General features: G+C 35.1%; 2 protein-coding genes and 1 non-coding gene across 6 annotated transcripts in view; all 3 read right to left on the bottom strand.

The window, feature by feature from the left end:
* LOC105389058 (LIM and SH3 domain protein Lasp) overlaps positions 1-18,771 on the bottom strand; it is a 31,952-nt gene extending 13,181 nt beyond the window's left edge. For 3 of the 4 annotated variants that reach the window (XM_048632385.1, XM_048632425.1, XM_048632464.1), the window contains exon 1: positions 18,515-18,771. In XM_048632385.1, the coding sequence (XP_048488342.1) occupies positions 18,515-18,583 (69 nt within the window). In that variant the 5' untranslated portion in view covers positions 18,584-18,771. The remainder of the gene's footprint in view (positions 1-18,514) is intronic. The other variant, XM_048632520.1, reaches the window with a different exon arrangement.
* On the bottom strand, positions 13,218-13,290 carry Trnav-uac. The gene has a single exon. It is a non-coding gene; the product is annotated as a tRNA-Val (tRNA).
* Positions 18,772-19,349: 578 nt separating the features above from the next.
* LOC105389057 (coiled-coil domain-containing protein 13) lies at positions 19,350-21,923 on the bottom strand. Its single transcript, XM_011560115.3, has 4 exons — positions 21,645-21,923; positions 20,881-21,507; positions 20,519-20,737; positions 19,350-20,198 (listed from the first exon to the last, which is right to left on the bottom strand). Exons 1-4 carry the CDS (start codon positions 21,834-21,836, stop codon positions 19,446-19,448), a joined length of 1,791 nt encoding a protein of 596 aa, XP_011558417.3. The 5' UTR covers positions 21,837-21,923; the 3' UTR covers positions 19,350-19,445.
* Between the last annotated feature and the right edge of the window lie 109 nt (positions 21,924-22,032).

Here is a 22,032-nt window from a genome sequence, read left to right as displayed (position 1 = left end):
CCTTATGTGAGAACTTTCACTTCCATTTATGAAAGATCGCGTTCTATGTATCATGTGGTTAGGTACAATAATGTAACGTTTACGTTTGGTGTGTTATGAAGAATTTAGGCAGCTGAATCAGTACCTGAGTAATAATAAGATCCAGCAGAGTGAAAATACATAGATGCGGCGAGAACAGAGGATAGGGTAAAGTGGCACAACGCACAAAGCCGACCATAAATAAGAAAAAGGCTAGGAAGAAAAAGAAAGACATAATTAAGTAATTATAAATAAATCTATATACATTATTGGAATGCGTCTACTAATACACTTGTTAATCTTACAACTCCCTTCTACGGTCGGTTTAAACATAAACAATCAAAGACAAGCCCATTCTAATTACACATTGGTCAAACCATCATTACGGCGTGCCAGTGACCACCTCTAGGAGGTGTTTCCCTTGCACCGGCTAATAAGCCCGCGTGGGAAAGTCCGTTTCGAAGTTTTTACACGACAAAATACCTCTTATGTGGGGCTGCTAGCGTTTTGCTCGCGTTCCACGTCAGCTATGTGAGCCAGGATATGTATAGAGTCCTAGTCTTGCTCCAGTAAACTATTCTCTTTATTTAAATTAACCCTTAAACGGCCATGGCTTCTCAAATTATTTCATTGGTTTTCGCCCTTAACTCAAGAGGCAAAATTTCAAAACAACGTGGGATCCATAGATCCATATATTATACAATGACCTAATTAGGGGGTTAATTTGTGATTGTGACACATAAGGAAAGGGATGCCAGAAAAGCCTGCCAGAGCAACGCATCAGAACATTAATAACTAAACTGAAGTACCTACTTACCTATTTTATAACTCTTATTAAATGTTAAGTCTAGTTACTGTCCTTGTTAAAAAAGGTTATGTGTTTAGTTTTTACTATAGAATCGAGTATTTATGTAGTAGGTTTCATTTGCTTTTGGAAATAAATGCTATATTTATTATTATTATTATTATATTTAACTGTGGAACATTTGCATTATTCGTGAGTGTACAAACTGTACAAGGACCTATAACACAAGACTAAGCCCTTGGCCCCGCCCACATTTTCCCGCATACCTGACGGTCCCTCAAACGTGTCGTCAATGACTCACCGAAATGAGACTTATAGCAGAAATACTAATAGAGCTGCCGTAATATACAGGGCTGGAATTTTATCAGTGAGTCTCCAGTTAATATAATATACAGCGCCTGAAAAATTTTCAGATAAAATTCTTTTTTACTTTTGAAACATTTTCTTAATGTTTCAGTTATTTTGAAGCACTGTGTCTAAATTAAGTTGAATATTGCGCATTTAATGATTATAATTATTTGACTAGGATGTCACTGATGCAAAACAATCAAAAAAGTATTAATAAAATGGTTAGTTTTTTTAATATTTGGCTTTTAAACATAAATTTTGGCAAAATTGTAAAAAAAACTTAAATAACTCAGAAGAACTTTCGGATAATGCATTATGGGGTTCAATCGACTGGAAATGCCTTCGACTACAACCCATTTAAAGGAATACATCGACTTACCAATCACCCTGTATAACTGTACCCGTCATACACAGCAACATTTATAGTAGTATAACAAACTCTGAAATCATGAAAAAATGATATAGCTGATTCATGGACCAACTCTAAAATCTTCATGAGTGTTGATCATGAAAAAGCTGTTTTCGACGATCAGTTTTGCCCCATAATGAAAATGGGTCACTATGATGAATTAATATTTATTTTCCCAATTGTAATGCCACAGCAACAAAATACCACCCTAGGTGTACAACGCACGCTTCCTTTAATCATAGCTCTGGTGTGGTATTTCAATTATTTCTCGAAACTCGTACGCGTAGATCTATGATATAGTCATCGTGACGACCGAATGGCGTAGTGGTTAGTGACCTGACTACTGTGCCGATGGTCCCGGGTTCGATTCCCGGCTGGGGCAGATATTTGTTTAAACACAGATATTTGTTCTCGGGTCTTGGATGTGCCCGTAAAATGGCAATAGGCCCGCCCCCTATTACATTGGGACTAACATAACACTCTGGCGAAAAGTGGGTGCAGCAATGCACCTCTGCCTACCCCGCAAGGGAGTACATTAGTACAAGGCGTGAGTGCGTGTATTATTATTATATTATTATCATCGTGGGGTGACTCTGAACATTGCATGACGAGATTAGGTCATCAAGTCATCATCATCGGTTTTATTACAATCATTTTCCGGGTTTTTATTCATGTTTACCCGCCCTAAGTGTAAAATTACGACATTGATGAATTTTCATAATATAAGACGACTAATAAGAATAAGAAGAAATAATAAAACCTTTCTCCATGGTGGCAAGTCTAGCTTTAGGGGAACTTTTATCAAACGCTAACTAAGTATTTCAAATTGTATTTAAATCCAATTTTTTTACTCAGACTAACTCAGTATACTAGGGGTATAGGGTGTTTTGTCGAAACGTTTCTTTTGCACTGACACTCCATCTAAAAAAAAAAAAAAAAAACACGCACTCACGCCTTGTACTAATGTACTCCCTTGCGGGGTAGGCAGAGGTGCATTGCTGCACCCACTTTTCGCCAGAGTGTTATGTTAGTCCCAATGTAATAGGGGGCGGGCCTATTGCCTTGTTACGGGCACATCCAAGACCCGAGAACAAATATCTGTGTTTAAACAAATATCTGCCCCAGCCGGGAATCGAACCCGGGACCATCGGCTCAGTAGTCAGGTCACTAACCACCAGTGGCGGCTGGTGCCTCAGATACCCGGTGGTGCACTTTATGGGTTTAGTAATTTTTTGGAGAAAAATAGATTAACTATTACAATTAGAAGTAAAAAAATTATAAGTATATTTTACCTTATTATTATTGACGCGAAATAGCTTCTCCGCCGAAACGAAAACAACACACGGAAAGCAAAATAAAGCATTTAGTCTCTCACATCCACATAAGCATTTCGTTTTATTGAACATTTCACTTTTGAAAATTCAGGTAGGTACTTATATTATAAGTTTCATTTTTTGTTTTGCACTAAAGGCCGAGGCGGCCCAGCAGATTTAATGTCCAGTCTATTTTGCAATGTCCTATTGCTTTTTATGAAGTCAATATTGTATTTTGCACTCATTTTCACTCACACACACACATACACACTCACGAAATCTTTACTACTTTCTTCGTTAATAAGTAATTAGCAAATTAATTACGTATTCGCGCGCGAAAGGTGAAACTGACAATGACATGCATGACATGTGCATCGTTCGTAGGTCACGCCACCGGTCAAGGCCACCGCCCGCCCCTTACGAGTCCCGAGTCCCGTGGCGTCATTCGTATTTTTTCGGAAATTTCCGGTCGCGTGCGGCGCACGGATTTATCCTAGAACTGCATACAGTTTGTACTGAGCATCTTCCGTCTCACGCGCCGGGCGATTTCCGTCCTGTTTCATACTATATGTATGAGCTCGCGCCGTGCGACAATCCGAGCGCACGAGGCTGTTTTTGTTTAAGCAAAAATAAGATCTAATTCTCTCGCAGTAGAAATCAAAATAGGCCAGCTCGATTTCATTTAACTCATGACGATAATCAGATGTATGTAATTTCTGTTTAGGGTAGGTATTACGGTTGTTATATTGGTATTTTTTGTGGAGTTTTTTTTAGATATACCTAGTATGCTATAGGAAGAAGGAAGGTACATATTCAGAAGGTTTTTAAATGGTAGTGCGTTGCACGGGCGCACTTAAGGTGCAGCCGCCACTGCTAACCACTACGCCATTCGGTCGTCTAGTTCGTATTAAAATATAGTTATCTTGTTATAGAAGAGTATTTGTCAAGTTACTGTCGGTTTTTTTGAACTACTTACGCTTCGGTTAGACTATTAAAACAGACACCAGTGGCAATCGTTATCTAAATTAGTTCACTCGGCAATCTCTGCTTTTAATTATCTCTTATCTTCGCTTCATTTTGTCCGTTGTTCAAACGACAGCGAGCGGTTAAAACAAACGTATCTTTCTATAGTGCGACATGTCTAAAAGTTTCCAAAAAAGGAATCCTGAATTGAATTGAACATGTCTAAAAATTTGCTGAGTCTCAATGCATCGAAGACCAAGTACCTTAGTTTTGGAAAAACTTCTATATCGAATCCCCCTGATGAATTTGCTGTGAAGGTTCATGTATACCCTTGCAATAGAAACCGAACCGTTAATCATATCTGCCAATGTCCCACACTGGCCAAAAGTAGTAAAATAAAATACTTAGGAATCATTATTGACGACAAACTCAAATGGCTTCCACAAATAAATGCGTTGAGTAAGAGAATCCGTAAACTAATATACGTTTTCAAAGCCCTACGCTTAGTTGCCGATAACAACCTTCTCCTTCAAACCTATACAGCTCTCTGCCAGTGTGTAATAAGCTACGGAATAAATGCCTGGGGTGGAGCATGTAAAACTCACCTCATACAAATTGAACGCGCTCAACGTGCGATACTTAAAGTTCTTCTTTTCCTGCCTTTTCAACATTCCACTACTACTTTGTATGAAAAAGCTAATGTACTAAGTGTTCGAAAACTTTTTGTGTATCAATGTCTGCGAAGATATCACAGATTAGACGTCCCATTCTTGCCCCCCAATAGACGAAGAGTTGATAGATGTCCAGTACCCGGGGCAAAAAGTGCTTTTGCCAAGCGACACTACTCTTACCTAGCCCCCACTATTTACAATATATTTAACTCTATATATGTCGCAGGCATCTGGTTTAATCTCCTGTTTGATTGAACCACTAGCCCGTTCATTGGATGGCGCTATTCAGTTGTATGACTAAAGGACAACTCGTCAAGTCGTTGATTGTAACGTTCGACGTCTTGACTGAACGTCATTCAGCGGAGTCGTTGAATGGGATATGGTATAGCAACTTTGTAATGTCTGGTTAGGGTGAACATGACCAGACAAGAGTCAACAAAAAGACTATGTTACAAAGCTCTTATCTCACAAATTAACTAAACAATAACAATAAACGTACCTTCATATTGTTGTTTATAATTATCCAGTTACACCACAATTTTTTCTTTGAAACTATCCGCCCGCGGCTTAATAATGGGTAAATCCATATTGTCACACTATTTTAACACAAATAACGCACTTTAAAGCTAATTTATTTGCAAAAAACTAACAATATAGGTGCTTTTTGTGTCAGCTGTTAGCTGTTAGACGCCATATTTGTTTTGTTCACCACCTGACTGATTTTAAGTCAGCTAAGTAGTTGGACGTTTTGTGACGCTTGTGCAATCAACATTCGGCCTAGTCATACAACTAAGCAGCGTCATCCAATGAACGGGCTAGCGGTTCAATCAAACAGGAGATTAAACCACATGCCTGCGACATATACAAGGTGAAGACAGCTAGTAACAATGCAATAAAAAACATATTAATCGAGTGGCTGCGGACGTTTGACTATGACGGTCTCGAGAATCTAATAAGCAAGAAGTTGTAGTGTCGTGCTTGTTTAACTTCTTTGCATACTTATATTGTATACATATTTAAGTAATTTCTTGTACTCACTTAGAAAAGCTCAGAACTGTTAGTTTGTTTTGTTATGTATAATTTTATAGAGAGTGCTGTTGTTCTTACCTATAATTAAAGTAAAGATAATTACATATACCTACATTACATACAATCGCAAATTATTGTTATACCTACCACAAAATATTGTCAAAATGAGATTACATTACTTTTTATTTAATTTTGCATGAATGCATGTTAATTATAATTAAACTAACAATATACTTTGTTAAATTGTTTAGTTAACATATAAATTAATTATTCATAGAGCGTCAAAACTTCTGTACAATTTCTGGGAAGGCACTGACTCCTGACATACAGGTGCTCCTAGTTTAGGAGTCAGGGCGTCACCATTTAAGTTAAGTTTTTTATTGCACAATAAAATTATGTTTATGTTTATGAATATCCTACTAACTTATTTTATGCACTTAAAGGTTTTAATTTAAGGGATGGGAGGAAAACGGCTGGAGAAATTGAATTTGACGTATACGGCTGTCTAGGAAGCTAGGGTGTCACCTAGCTTGATAAATACGACTTGTATATGGGCAGGTTTTTGTTTTTGTCCTGGAATATTATTATTATTGGAACTTGGGTTCTACGTACTTTAGCCAGTGTATTAAACCGGTCGCATTTTATAATTGCACTCATCATAATTATTTTTTATATAAGTATAGATATATTATCTATTAGTATATTGTATAAGTATAATTTGTTGAAGGATATTATATTTAAGTAGTACATATTTAGTTTTCTTTGCTAAAATTGTCTTAACTAAGTTCTTTTTTTTTTACACTCCCATACAATTTTACTCCCTGTACCTCCTGCAGGTTGACTGATAGAAAATGCTTTTAGCATTAAGTCCACCTAATTGTACATAATTACTTTTGTATATTGTGCAATGAAGAATAAATAAATAAAAATAAATAAATATAGAAAACATAATGTAAACAAACACATAAAATTAATTATTATCAAACCACTCGGAGGAACTAAATAAAAGGAACCTAGTACCATAATCTTGTACTCACGCCGGTTAACCTCCAAGCCTCAGAGGCTAGCAAAACTAAATAGCTAACGGTACGGCCGGGTTTCACCAGATAAGATTGAGCGATGGTTTAATTTCATTAAACTAAACCGTCGGATAACTAATGAGGCTATAAGCGTTAAGTTCATGATACATGTCGTTAGGTAATTAAAACGGGGTCAGTTTTAAACAAGTGATTAAATTAAAGTATAAGTAGTAAATGATAATGAATGTGTAATGATTGTTTAAACTACACGTTATTTAACCGAGGTTTACAGAACGGTGCAATCGGTCCCGGATCGACCTTAGAGGCGCCATCTGTAACCAGGTCGCGAACAGTTAAGACTCGCAGCTGTTTCATAAACTCACATCTGACTGCGAGTTTATTTTAAGATCGTTTTAAGTAGTTAAGTAGGTAAAACTTGCACCATCTTTGAGTCTGCTGGTATGTGGTTTTACACGCTGATGTTATATGCAGTCGAAAAAATTGGAGTGTTATAAGTTCATTTTCATGCATGCGGGGTGTTACAAACGTATAAAAATAGCACAATTTTTTTACACAAAATTCATAATATTATAAAAGTTGACGAAAAGTACCCCATATCTAGGCTTACAGAGCTGAAAATAAGGGGATATGTACGAGGTTCCACTCGTACAGTAACTTCACCCCCTCTAAGAATATAATATAATATTATAACCCCTGACTGAGTCACTCCCTTTTGGCTTACTATAACATTTATGCAACAGCCTGAATATTTTAAGAACAGGTTACTAGAGTCTGCTACACTTCCTTTGTCAAGTCTAGTTTAGGCTAAATGTTCACATTTTATTCAATCTGAAATCATATTCCTATCCAGTTTATTATGTTAATTTAATAGGTGAGATACTAGGTGTGTTTAATGAAGTTTATTTGCACCAAAAAATTATGTCAACAAGAAGTTAAAAACAAAATGGTACGAAAAGGCGGCCTTATCGCTTATAGTTATATCTACTTGACAACCTTTTACTTCATAAAATATATTTACTGTGTCTACCACAACCACACCCAAGTAAGTAAAAACGATAATGTATTATATGTCCTTGCAATGTCATCAGACCATCTGGCCAATGATCTTTTAACAACACATACAACAACCTTTTTCAAAGCCTTTTTAAGCTAGTCAGTGCTAGTCACTGAGAGTATATTATATTATTATAGCATTATTTACTACTTACCTTTACGGCCTATGTGCATACTATAAAAGAGATTACTTTTAGTAATAAGGCCGCCGATTGTACTATTTCTTTTCTATGTTTGTGAAACTGATTCAATAAATAGTACGTACCTATTTTATCTTTATCTTATGCTAAGATTGCCAAGATGTTTACACTTTTCCTCTCTTGCTTGGCTATACAGCATTATTGTAGAGATACAGTTGTGCAAGTATGTACATTGCACAATGCGTGGAATTGGACAGAGGCCTCGACTCCTCCAAATTGAATTATTAAATCAATAATAACAGCGGGCTCGACCAAGTCTGGGTAGGGTGGCCATTCTTTGTGAATATTGCGGGACACTGTTAAGAAGAAGGACTTCAGGGTGTTTTTAATACGCACGTGGGCTTGCCCTCAAGTGTTATTTTCATAAAACTATCTATTGCAATGCGTGAAATACGCACGCCGGACGCGAGAAAATGGCGTGAACCCGTATGCTTCATGAAATCCGCACGCTATTAAAAACAGCCTTAGTCAGGTTACGTAATTTGCTTATCCAAATAGTGAATAGTGGCTGGTTTTTATATTGGTTTTCTTAATGAGATATTTTTTCAAGATTTGATAAACTTAAAGATACATTTGACACACTGACAACAAGAAATACAGGAAATATTTATATACCTAAATACACAACAGTTATTAGTGACTTATATAAATTCTTATTTTAATATTATTTTATGTGACCAGTGAAGCTATACGATAAATAAATAGAACCAGAATAACATAAAAGGTCGCTGTCCAGAGCGTCAAAAAGGCACCAGCCTTATGTGCTGTAGACAATAAGGCCACAGTGCATGTTTTCAGCTGGCCCTTTTAAGGTGTCCTATTTGCTATCAATCAAGCAAGAAAACCTATGTCCAACACTGTCCCGTGGAAACCTCGGCAGCGTGGTCACCCCGTGTGCCGTCACGCTCCACAATCGGACTTAGCACAATGACTTCTGTGCCGCCTGAACGGACACGACGCACTTTAGGGGGGACGAAATCTAGCCTGCTCGGATTATAGCTTTAAACAAGATTACTATCACAAACTTTAACTGTACAGCACATGCTGGGCTGGAGCCTTTTTGACGTTCTAGACCAGAAATTCGTTATTTTTATTGTGTATTTTTTCTATAGTATTATTTTCTATATTTTTTTGTTGTTATCAGTATGTCAAATAAATGTTTCTTTATCTTTAAACACACACTGTCAGCAGGACATGGTTATCTTCCACGTCTCTCCTCAAACACTGAAATGTTGCTTATTGCCAAAGTCAGCAAACTAAATTGACAGCTTGATTATAGCAGACATACTCGTAGAACAACGCGGACTCGGGCAGAGATTACTAAAGTTTGACAACTTAATACGTAAAGGAGTCTACACACCAAACCCGCCGACCCGCCGACACAGCCCGGCGGCTTGGTGTCGGCGACTTTGTTTCAAGAATCATGCCGGCGACTCGTACCCGCGCGTGCAAGTCGGCGGCATGGCCGGCGACTTGCGTACGCGCACGCCTAGTTGCCCGCCGACACTCCACGTTCGTACACACTGCAATCACTAACTAAAAAAGTTGTACTGATTTCTTGCCGCCGACTAACTCACCGACACAGCCCCATGACACATGTTGGCGGGTTGGCGGGTTTGGGTCGGCGACACCAAGCCGCCGGGCTGTGTCGGCGGGTCGGCGGGTTTGGTGTGTAGACTCCTTAACAGCACTTATAATAAAATACGCAAAAAAATCAAGGTTGCCAACCTCCTAATGAAAACATAACTTCACACTTTCCCTAAAACGGCCAAAAACTATATCGATCCGTACTAGTATCGGTCTAGATTGCCATGTGTCACGCCACGCTTCCTCTTGATAAATGATTAGTTGATTAATTAGTTTGAAAATTAATTGCGTCAATTACCTTCCTATTAGATTACGTTATGTTGTATTTTGGGAAATAAATGGTAAGTATCCAATTATAATAATGCCAAGCTTTACACGTATATATGTATGAGTGTTGGACGCTGAAATAATTTATTTGCATCGATCTAGTGCATCCTCGTGTAGCGATAGGAATTTAATAAACTCAACTTTAACTTCATGGTTTCCATGTAGTTGGCTGCCAAATGAATCAATTATGCTGGGGCCACACTACCGTGATATGCTTACCACGTAATTGATGATATTAAACAATGAATAATAAACCTTTAAATCATTTCTTTATTGATCAGATTACACCTACGATTAACGTCCATTACCGCGGTTGTTTTTATCAAATTATCATATCACGGCAGTGTGGATCACCCAAGAAATACATAGAAACCATTGGTGACGTCACGTGCTATACAAGAAATACATCGAAACCAATTGGTGACGAGAGGTGGTGAGAAGCAGTCTGCTGCAGTCTCCTATCTTCCTTTATGTCCTTCAATTCTCTATTCTATTATCTGTGGGCATATAAGTACCTGCATCTTCCGAATGTAACCTTATTGCATATCCCCAAGGTCTAAACTCCCTCCCTAAGCTTGGAATCTTCACAAAACACAGTAAGAAGTAAACATCAAACGAACCTCATAAGTGATCTATTATGATGATTGCGCATAGTGCACAAATAGGTGTGTTATTATATTCGCTATTAGTATTAGTATGCGCGCAGCTACTTCGCTAATCAACTGTGAAAGTGAATAGGTGTAATAGTATACAATGCATTATACATTACACAATGTACGTAAGTACAGCCATATAATATGTGTATGGGTGCATTAATTTGTCATCAGCATGTAAACGTCCACTGCTGGATAGATGCCTCTCCAAAGCGGGCCAAAACTCACTAGCAAAAACTACTCTACCGGTCTAAGCTCTGTTGGGCTGGAGGGCGTCCCACGTTAGGCATGTTTGCCTGTTCATGGTCTCTACTCGAGAACTCGTCTAACGCCTGTCTAGCCTGACAGCTCTTCGGCAGATAAATTTATACTACAATAAAACATATATTATAATATCTGAAAGATAACAAAATAGATAAGTATATACAGGGTGGCCCAAAGAGTGACGTCCAAAGGAAAATGTTTAATTCCTTAGGTCAAGGGGTAGCCAAATCACCCCCATGTATGTTCAGCAATTTTTAGTAGTTTAGGAGTTATGATTTTTTTTCCAATTTTTCTACGAAAATCGACCTCAGTGGATTAATTATGTTTTATTATTTTTTGGATAACTTTTTTAAAGCATTTTTTATTTTTGTGTCATCCTCTTAAGTTGTTCTTTTAACCATAAAAGTTTCAGCTTCCTAGCTGTAATGTAAGTTAGTTATTTTTTTATCGAAAGTTCGAATTAGATCATCGAGCTAGGCTGCTCTGAATTTTCTACTTGAAATTAAAAATCGAAAAAGATATTCTCATGGTGCCTTATTAATTTTAAAAACTCCGCAAGGTTCCAAAATTACATAAAAATAAAAAAAACTATTGCTTAATAGGGTATTATTTGCAGAAAAAAGCCTTCAAAGGTACCTGGGTGGAAATTACGTAATTAGTAAATTGTTTCAGAAAGTTGAAATATTCCTGTTATGTCAATACTAAGGACTAATTAAGTTAGAAAATGTATCAAATTAAAGGGAAAATTAAATAATTTACTTTTTTTAAAATTTAAGTTACATTTTTGAATGTAAATTCTCAGAAAAATGTTTTAGTCTGAGTAGTAAGATTTATGAGATAATTTTATTATTAATAATAAGTAAATAAACTCTAATAATTATTTAACACATTTACTCACAATAAATTTTCAAAATGGCGACCTCCCATAGCAATAAACAACCTACATCTACGCAAGAAATTTTCTTTAAGTCCCCTATACGCTTCTCTGTTTCATTCAGATGTAACTTTTTGACAGATGTCACATTTTTGAGAAAAGGTACTTTTTTTTACATGTTTAACCTTTTGACAAATGTCATATTTTTTACATTTGTCACTTTTTTGACTTAAAGAAAATTCCTTGCGTAGATGTAGGTTGTGTATTGCTATGGGAGGTCGCCATTTTGAAAATTTATTGTGAGTAAATGTGTAAAATAATTATTAGAGTTTATTTACTTATTATTAATATTAAAATTATCTCATAAATCTTACTACTCAGACTAAAACATTTTTCTAAGAATTTACATTCAAAAATGTAACTTAAATTTTTAAAAAAGTAAATTATTTAATTTTCCCTTTAATTTGATACATTTTCTAACTTAATTAGTCCTTAGTATTGACATAACAGGAATATTTCAACTTTCTGAAACAATTTACTAATTACGTAATTTCCACCCAGGTACCTTTGAAGGCTTTTTTCTGCAAATAATACCCTATTAAGCAATAGTTTTTTTTATTTTTATGTAATTTTGGAACCTTGCGGAGTTTTTAAAATTAATAAGGCACCATGAGAATATCTTTTTCGATTTTTAATTTCAAGTAGAAAATTCAGAGCAGCCTAGCTCGATGATCTAATTCGAACTTTCGATAAAAAAATAACTAACTTACATTACAGCTAGGAAGCTGAAACTTTTATGGTTAAAAGAACAACTTAAGAGGATGACACAAAAATAAAAAATGCTTTAAAAAAGTTATCCAAAAAATAATAAAACATAATTAATCCACTGAGGTCGATTTTCGTAGAAAAATTGGAAAAAAAATCATAACTCCTAAACTACTAAAAATTGCTGAACATACATAGGGGTGATTTGGCTACCCCTTGACCTAAGGAATCAAACATTTTCCTTTGGACGTCACTCTTTGGGCCACCCTGTATATAATAGACGTACTTATGATGAAAATAAAAAATCTTAGTGAAACCACATACCAATTACCATTCAAACCTTCCTGGGAAATGTCTATTTATTAATTAATCCATAAAGAACACAAATATGTGTTACAGTTGTTGTTACTGTTACAGTATAGGTATTATAATTTGCTCTCGGTTCTTAGGTGTGTCTGAAAACTTGTAACCAACAGGTATGCAATGAGAAAGCATACAATTTAGCAATAGGAGTTGTATTAGACTCTAATACCACTCAATACTATACAAGGCCTCCTGTTAACATAACACTGATGTAAATTGAGTACAGAAATGTTCTTTTGCCTACCCCGCAAGGAAGGACTTTATTACAAAGCTTATATTTGTCACAGAAAGACACCCAGGTATCTATAGAAAATATGTCCCAATGCGGATGACTTAATAAAATTAAATTATTAGCCCGCATAATATGTTCACTGCATTGGATAAGGGCCAGAAATAAGTGCCGTAGCAAATGCGAAATTGGATTATCCGACCCCAATTCAAACTGGAAAGTTTAAAGTAGAGTGTATTACAGTTTATTAAATTATAATACGGGTAGAAATAAATAGAAAAAATAAAAATATAAACACCAAAAGTGTGATTCCGGCCAGGATCGAACTGGCGGCCTTCTGCGTGTAAAGCAGATGTGATAACCACTACACCACGGAACCCGCTGAGAGAGAGCGCTAAAATTGCGTTCGTAATCGAAGGCCCGCGTTGCGCAGTGTGCCGTGGGCTTGACGTCATTATCATAAGAACGAAGCCGTTGAAGATATTTTTTGTTCATATTTTATTTTACTATGAGTACAAATAACGTAATAAAACAAAAAATCATTTCCTACATTATATTTACACAAGCTGTAGGTAGTTACTATATATTATCTTTATAACATAATACCTGTATGTACCTACCTAGTACGAAATGCAATAAGAAAATATTTTTTTAATAATAATTGTAGTGTTCTAAAACTTTATAGGTACTAAACATTGTTCTATTTCGTTTCTGGAGCAGAGATTATAAAAAATACATTGTATCACTTTAAACTGTTAAACTCGTTTAGGCAATAGTTTTTTTAACTTTCACAATAAACCTCTTACTTAACCAGTATTTTGATAGACATTCTAAAGTGTAGATAGATTTAATGCCAATTATAAATGGCTCGACTGACGATTTTCGGTAGCAGGCTTTTAAGCATCATCTGAGTACAGTTCTCCCATATTAATAATGCGCATGCAAATCTTAGCAAACTGTCGTATTCCCGGAAACACCCGAATCATTGAATCGTAAGAGCACTTGCATTTTGATCCTTGTTCGAAAGAAATAGTAGTCAATATCATGTGACACATAATCGAAAACAATTTGGGCGGTCGGTGGCTGTCACCGATCAGTCAAGGGTCTCAAGGTCAAGATCAATATTACTTTTGTGGAATTATAAAGAGCTGCAATTACACATCGTTCTTGTTATTTTTTTCAAATGTGAATTTAATTTCAACTTTAATTATTTTTGACGATGCCATATTATGAGGCACATTTAAGAATAAAATATACGTCACATTGATAGACTTCACTTTGCCAATAAAGCCACACCCAAAAGACCAAGTTTGTAATTGTAATATTATTGTGAATGATCAGCGCTGTAAATACTTTTGAACTGAGATTTTAATGTAAACATTTTTATTAATGTGAAATAATCAGTGCTGTAAATACTTTTGAACTGAGATTTAAATTTTTTAATATAAACCTGTGTTTGAAATCCATTTCTCCTTATAATATAAACCTTGTGTTATTCAAACCTTCTTTCATCCATCTTTACATCAGCTTCAGTAGGACACTTGAAAAGTACCTACCTACTGTAACATTTTCGAAGTAAATTTTAATATTATGGAATATTATGAATTATCGAATCAAATTTCGTTACTGATAAATCAATTATCTCTTTTAGCACCAATTACATAATTCTACTAAAATTTCATGAAGAAAATGCACTTAACCACTCTAAATACATAATAGTTTTCTAACGCTCGGGAATACGACCGTTGCCGAACAATGACGAAGATTTCTATGTGCATTATCAATTTTGGGGAACTGTAAGTAGTTTATAGGCAGAGCGAGAAGTACATATTCTATTAATATTATATGCACGAAAGTTTTTAATAATACTAATAATGGATGAATGGATGGAATTGATATTTGTTACTCTGACAGGACAACGACTGGACCAATTGGATGAAAATATGTTGATTATAAGGTTAATTTTCATGTTGTAATTGTAAGGTCCACAACGCAAGCGGGCGGAGCGGGCGGCACACACAAGACTTATTTAGGTATTATAAGGCAGAGAATATTACGTACAAATCTACGCTTCCATAGACTAAATACTATTATTACAAGAATTTAGTTTGCTAGTTCAACATGTGATTTGTTGCACATACAATACAAAAACACCCAACTATACATCATACACCCTACCCGGTAGCATTTGTGTTTAAGGAAGTCAGTAGTCACTCATAACTTCTTTTTCTCTCCTATCCTAACTTAACGTAGGATACCTTCAATAATATAAATTTGCTTGCTAAATGAAACACCATTTGTCTGCCAGCATAAAGCCACTAACTAGACTAATTACTACAAATGGCCTTCTATTTATTAACTCTAAGTAATTTTCTGAAATTCTCACTGTAATACTAATACTGAGAATGGCTTTTCACAAAAAAAATGTTTAGAAGTTGCAGTAGTACATCAGTACTTTCTACAATTTCTGTAATGTACTGAGTGCTTCTTCTATTTACCCTAATAAACAGTTGTATTTACCCTAATAACAGACAGTGCAGTCTTTGGTAGATGCACATCCGAAATTAGGTCACAGAACTCTTCATTCTGAACAACTTTTGTTATAATGACCTTGGAACACCACAAAAAACTTTCGCATACAAACATTTGTTCTTTACATGCACGAGACTTTGCGCATGCATGTGGAGTAGATAATATATTTTTTAGTATCCCATGATCATTTTAATTGAATTTGTTCAGAATTAAGAGCTCTGTAACATACTTTCGGATGCGCTCTACTCTACAAAAGGCACACCGTGTTTATTTATTTATTTATTTATTCTTCATTGCACAATATACAAAAGTAATTATGTACAATTAGGTGGACTTAATGCTAAAAGCATTTTCTACCAGTCAACCAGTGCTTACTAGGGTTTGTCACAATGGAGATAGGATTGGCTAGTTGGATTGGGCAACAGTCGCTGAGAATAGAATATTTTTTATTAGATGTAAAATTTTACAATTATTTGTCCATTGTCATAATATAATATTACTCTACCACTACCACTGCCAGCTGGCAACCCAGGGTATGCCAAATTTATGCAAAGAACAGGTAGAGTGCGACAAACTTATCTGTTCCGGTGACAGTTCACTAAATTGGTCCATATCTAATTATTTACTAATAAATTATATATTGATATAGATTAGATGGGTTTATTAAAACCGCAAGGGTAAATTACCATTACGGGAAAACTTAACATCTTAAAGAATTAAGAAATATTAGACATTTACGTGAGCTCTCACTGGAACAGATAAGTTTGTGGCACTGTAATTACGGTTCAGTCCGAACAACTTGATAGTTCTGAAGTCGATTAGACTTTTATGCTTTGTCAAAATAACCTACTGTCAATTTTCGAAAGAATGAATAGGTTGTTTGTTAGTTTGCCAAGGTACAAAAGTGTGATTGCTGCCAATGTTAAAAACTATCAAATTGTTTGAACCGAAATTTAATATTATGTCACAAGAGAAGAGGCTTGTTTTGTGCACCCCACTACTTGGCAAGGCATATTTTAACCCATTGAGTGCCGAATAGGGCATGCAATACCGCAATACCGGTATTGCGTAATACCGGGATCCCGGACAAAATCCACGCTTTTTCAATACCGGTATTGAAAGTTAATACCGGTATTGAAGTAATACCGGAATCGGACATTTTTTAGGCTATAAATCAAGCAATTAAGATATAGTTAGCCTTGTGCTCCTATATACTATGAAAGTGCACTTGTTTTCAACCGTTACATGCGGTTTTTGGCCTTTGGAAACCTACTTGGTGTCCATGCATTCTAAAATTTTAACTCTAATACTCAATTCTCGTAAAAAATATTACATAATACAGAATTTGATTGCTTTTTCTTGTTGTATTTTGCCCTATACGACCTTTAAACAAAATATATACCAATTATAACAAGGAAGTCTAATACCGGTATTAATACCAGGATCCCGGTATTGAGTTCTAATACCGGAACTCAATACCGGTATTGAAAATATTACCGGTATTGCATGCCCTAGTGCCGAAGGTACCTCCTCGTGTCACTGGTACGTGTGTACGCAATATTGCGTAGTCGGCATTCAATTTGTTAAGGATCTCAACAACTGCTGGCTAAATAAGCAAGATTGAGCTGATTGGAGGGTGTCTCTGTTTTAAACCGTTTATGCAATTAAAGCTCAATTTTAGTTAATAATATTGAGAATTTGTGTTTCAAGATTGCAAAGCATAAAATACTATTTCATATTTTTTTTAGAAAAACTGATAGTATAACCGTAGAAGAGCAGTAAAAGGACTTTTACAAGTTTTATTTTTATAGAAGGTGAAATACTGATGCTTCTTTATACTACAGACAACTGTTACATAATTATTGTTGTAATAATGAGATGAGATTACTTTTGTATGTTAATTACTCTGCTTTATTATTCTAGTATGCCCTACATTTTTATATCTGTATGACTTAACTTAATATTCAGTTTTTTTATAACACTAAGGTTTTAAGATGCTGTTTATGAGCAAAATGTTTGTGGACTAAACATAATCTTCTATAAGACTTCATCGGATCATCTGTGAATTTTACTGTTGATTGACTGTTTAAATATATCCAATAAAGTTTGGGCATATTTAGAAAATGATAAAATTATGTTGTAGATCTGTAGTTAAGATAGCCTTCTGGACTGGAGAGGAGGAGTTCAAATACTATTTGCACAATATTTACAAATGTAAATAGTTGCTTATGTGGAAGAAGATATTTTAGGTGTACCTAATGTAATTTGATATACTTTACTATCACATATTGATAGCACTAAAGGCAGTATTAATCATTACATTAATCAAATCAGACAAACATTTAATCCCATGCAATCTGATACTTAATGATAAAAACCCAAAATTGTCCATACAAAATAACATTTAGGTGTATTGTGGTGTTTTATACTAAAAACAGTTTGTTATCAAGTGCAATAAAGTCCTTATCTCAACAATAATGTTTGCTAAATACATATTTACTTTTGAAACCACAGCTGCCTCAATATATCTACTACATATTATCTCATCCATCCAAAGGTTGTCTGGTAGAGACTGCTTTCAGCAATAAGACCAGTTTTTTGTACAAACTTTTTAGTTTATAAGTTTTATTTTTATTATAGTCTTGTAGTGTAAATAAAGTGTATTGTATTGTAGTTATCATGGGTAACGGTAATCAACTATCGGAGATCGTATTGAACGATCGATAGACCGTCGCAAGGCCGCGATCACCATCAAGACTGTCCGTAATTGGGTAAAAGGCCGTTTTATGAATGTTAAGTAAGGCAATGGGATGCCCGCAATGATATCACCGCCAATTTGTGTAATTTGTGAGTCACGAACTTCATACTGGCCCTATGCATAATGCCGCAATACGGACAATCCAATGCAGCATGAGTACTAACTTTTGAACACCATTTGAGTGAATAGTACATAAATGGCAGTTTAGTTCGAGGGACACTGCGCCGCAGTGAGTGCGATATTGATATGAATTATGAATGAGAATAGCGAAGCGAGTTTTCCAAGGAATGCGAGTGAAAATTATCCAACTTACCTTGTCCAAACATTTCAACTCCTCAGTGGGATAAACTGTTTTTTCACACCTAGCGCACGTTTTATTCATCGTGTTAGTTTGTTTTAACACAAAAACACTAGACTGAAACTTCAGCACCGGTTTCTCACAGAGCAACACAAGTTTTCACTTCACCAACAAAGTTTAAATTCACTGTTGAAAACACTCATGAGCACGAAAATCGTAGCATCGTCGAACGCGCATGACAAAAAATGACACAAGCAAGACAAATGGCGGACGCAGGTGTTGCCAGTTTTAGATAGAAGATTCTACTACGTGAATGTAAAGTTAATATTTCTACCACTCATTTTTTTTTATAAGGTGCTTTTAGTCCATAAAGCCGCGTACAGACCCAGAACGAACGCCAACGAACGGGTTTCGCTGATCTTCGTTGCTGCAATCTGCCCTGTATTATGTATGATAAATATCCATCGTTGGGATAACCGTTGGCGTTCGTTGGGCGTTCGTTGGCCCGGTCTGTACGCAGCTTCACAGACACTTATCATAGATGGCGCCCAAAATGCATGCATGGCATGACTGTAGTCACTTCATTTTTTATTGGTATTAATTAAAATAATTTATCGGTTCGGAATATCCCTATAGCGTATATTGGTATTCATTAAAATAATTTATCGGTTCGGTATATCCCTAATTCCCTATAGCGTATGTATAATTGTATATTGGTATTAATTAAAATAATTTATCGGTTCGGTATATCCCTATACCCCTATAGCGTATAGTGTAGTGTAAGTACTAACTACTAGTACTACTAGTTACTTGTAGGTGACTTATAGGTATTCAATAAAAAAAAAACAAATAGAAAAAATAGAGACATTAAATTTAATAGCCGAAGTATCTAATCTATCTAGTTAGTTAAGTACTAATAATATAAAATGAACTTGTGAATGAGGATTTAAGAACACACACACTTATGTTTTTGTAAGATTTGCAATGCTTCGTGAAATAATTGTTTCGACGTCTGAATCATTTCAGTCAAGCTGTTTAAATCTTCTTGTTTTTCTTCTTCTACCATTTTCAGTCTATCCTCCATTATTTTCAATCTTTCACCCGCTAGTTCTAGTTTAAACTTTAATTCATCAGTGGTTACTGATTCATCATCAGTTTGGTCTTCCATGGAATGTCCAGCATAATCTTTTTTCGATGTAGAAGCTTGCCCTATAGTAGTTTCACTACCTTTGAATTTATTGACGGATATTTTAGACATACGGGATCCTTTTCGCGAATTAGCTAAATCCTGAAGTTGCTCTTTCAATGAGTCTGCTTTGCGTTCAAATTTTCGCTTTTGCTCCTTCAGTTTTTTATTTTCCACATCCAATTCATCAAGTTTTTGTCTCTCTTCAGTGAGTCTACCGTTAAGCTCTTTCACAAGTTCAGAAAGTTTTTGTATTTCATTATCAGTAGCTGTCTTCATTGGTGTGAAGAAGACACTTTGTAGAGAGCACTCTTCGTATTTTAACAGCTGAGCTCTTAGTTCTTCGATTTTAGTTGATTTCTCAGAAGCCTGTTTCATCATAGCATTGATTTTGGAATCTGTGTTGGAAATCATCTTCTTATATTCTGATATTTCATCTTGCATTTTTTTCATTTTACCTGTATTACTTTTCAGAATGTCCTGATAATGCATCTCTATGCTTTTGATTTTGTTCTGAAAAGACACATTCATTAAGAGTAATTTTCATAGTCAGACAGTATACTTACTAATAGAAATACTTAATAAATAATATTGTGTCGTTAATTAAATTTCGTTAAATCAGAATAGACATTAAATAAAACCTACACTGTTTAAAAGATATATCATTTATTTATTCTAAAAAAGAGTAAATAATAAAAAAAATTATATAGTTATATCTATATAATCTGAATTTATTTTGGTGTAAATAGATCTAAAAGTCGTGACCGAAATGTTATGAGTCTACTTTCTTTGTATCCCAAAAGTGGAATATTTATTTTACGAAAGTAACTAACTCGTTGCTCATTTATAAGTAAGTCGTCATGTTTGCTCTTTTCCATGAAAGTCTGCATCTTTTGCCGTATAGTGATCGTATCACATTCTAGATTTCTGACTCTGCATTTAGCAGCATCTAGCTTCTTTTTGAGCTCTTCATTGGCTATTCGAAGGGAGCCTAATTCTTTCATAGCTTGGTCTACCTCTTGTTTTCTCTTTATTTCCAAATCTCGTATAACCTGAAACAAATTCCCATTAGATCATACATATTAAATTTGTATAAATAACTAACTACTTATTTACATAATTCATTTTAACATTGAGTCATTACAAAATTTCCTATGAATTGAATACTCAATGAATTTGTTCTTTAGTTACTTACCTGACTTTGATCCTTCCTTTTTGCATCAATTAAATCCTTTTGAGTTCCATTTAATTTCTGTTCAAGTTCATTAATCCTACTTTGCAGAAGTATAATTTGTTGGGCCCTGCCTTTCCACCCTGCGAGATCCTTCTGCAGCTCTTTAATGCTTGTAAACTTATCTCCAAGCTCCTGTTGCAAAATTTTAGTAGCGATTAAAATATCATTCTTCAGTTCTAAATTTCGGTTTTTACTATCGTAAAGCTTCTTGTTAACTGCTGCTAGTTTATTATTGAGATCTTTCAGTTCATCTGAATTCACATCTATAGGTTCCTCTTTGCATACGCACACGTCCAGTTTTTCACTTTCTCTTTTAAGTATTTCAAGTTGCATTAGTTTTCTTTCCAGGGCAGCATTCTTAGTCTTGTAGCCTTCCAATTCAGCAACTAAATGTCGGTTTTGTTTACAAAGATCGGTGATTTTAGCACTTATAACACCTGCTGATTTTGAAGAGATAGCTGGGCCAGTACCAGAAATTATATCGCGAATTCTTTGATTCAATTCAATTACTGTTTTATTGAGTTGACTTATTTCTTCGTCTTTTGTGAAGACACATTTTCTTAGCTCACTATTTTCACAAGTCATCATCTGCAATCAATAGATAGGTAAAATATTATTAAGTACATCTAGGACATCTAACAGTTAACTCTGTTTAAGTATGTGCTTATTATCATAACTCGGACTTTCAGTGTAAGGATTAATAATTTAGTAAATTTGACACAAACCCTCAGCTGATCACACAGATGTGCATTTAGCTCAGCAGGATACAGAGAATCACCAGATTCAGGCTTATCAAGAGCACCAAGCATTTTCAACTTCATTTCATCTGTTTCATCGATTGCTTGAACAAGCTCCAAGGTTTTTTGATTGGTATTTACTGTTGTATGTTTTGACTTCAGTTTTGTTGTTGCAGCCATTGTGATATTTTAAATAAACTTTATATGAATAAAAAAAACTCATCAGCATAGAACAAAACGAGAAAATGGCATTGTTTTGTTTGTTATCATTTTTGACATATGACAAGGATTCATAATTCGGAATATGAATTCACCCACTCGTAATATTCAAAAATCCCGCCAATGTTGTCTTCTCGATTTGATGATGATGTCCTCT

The sequence above is a fragment of the Plutella xylostella genome, chromosome 2 (assembly GCF_932276165.1).
Source record: "Plutella xylostella chromosome 2, ilPluXylo3.1, whole genome shotgun sequence".
NCBI lineage: Eukaryota > Metazoa > Arthropoda > Insecta > Lepidoptera > Plutellidae > Plutella > Plutella xylostella.
The sequence above is the reverse complement of the archived record's forward strand: the minus strand, read 5'-3'. Positions and strand labels throughout refer to the sequence as shown.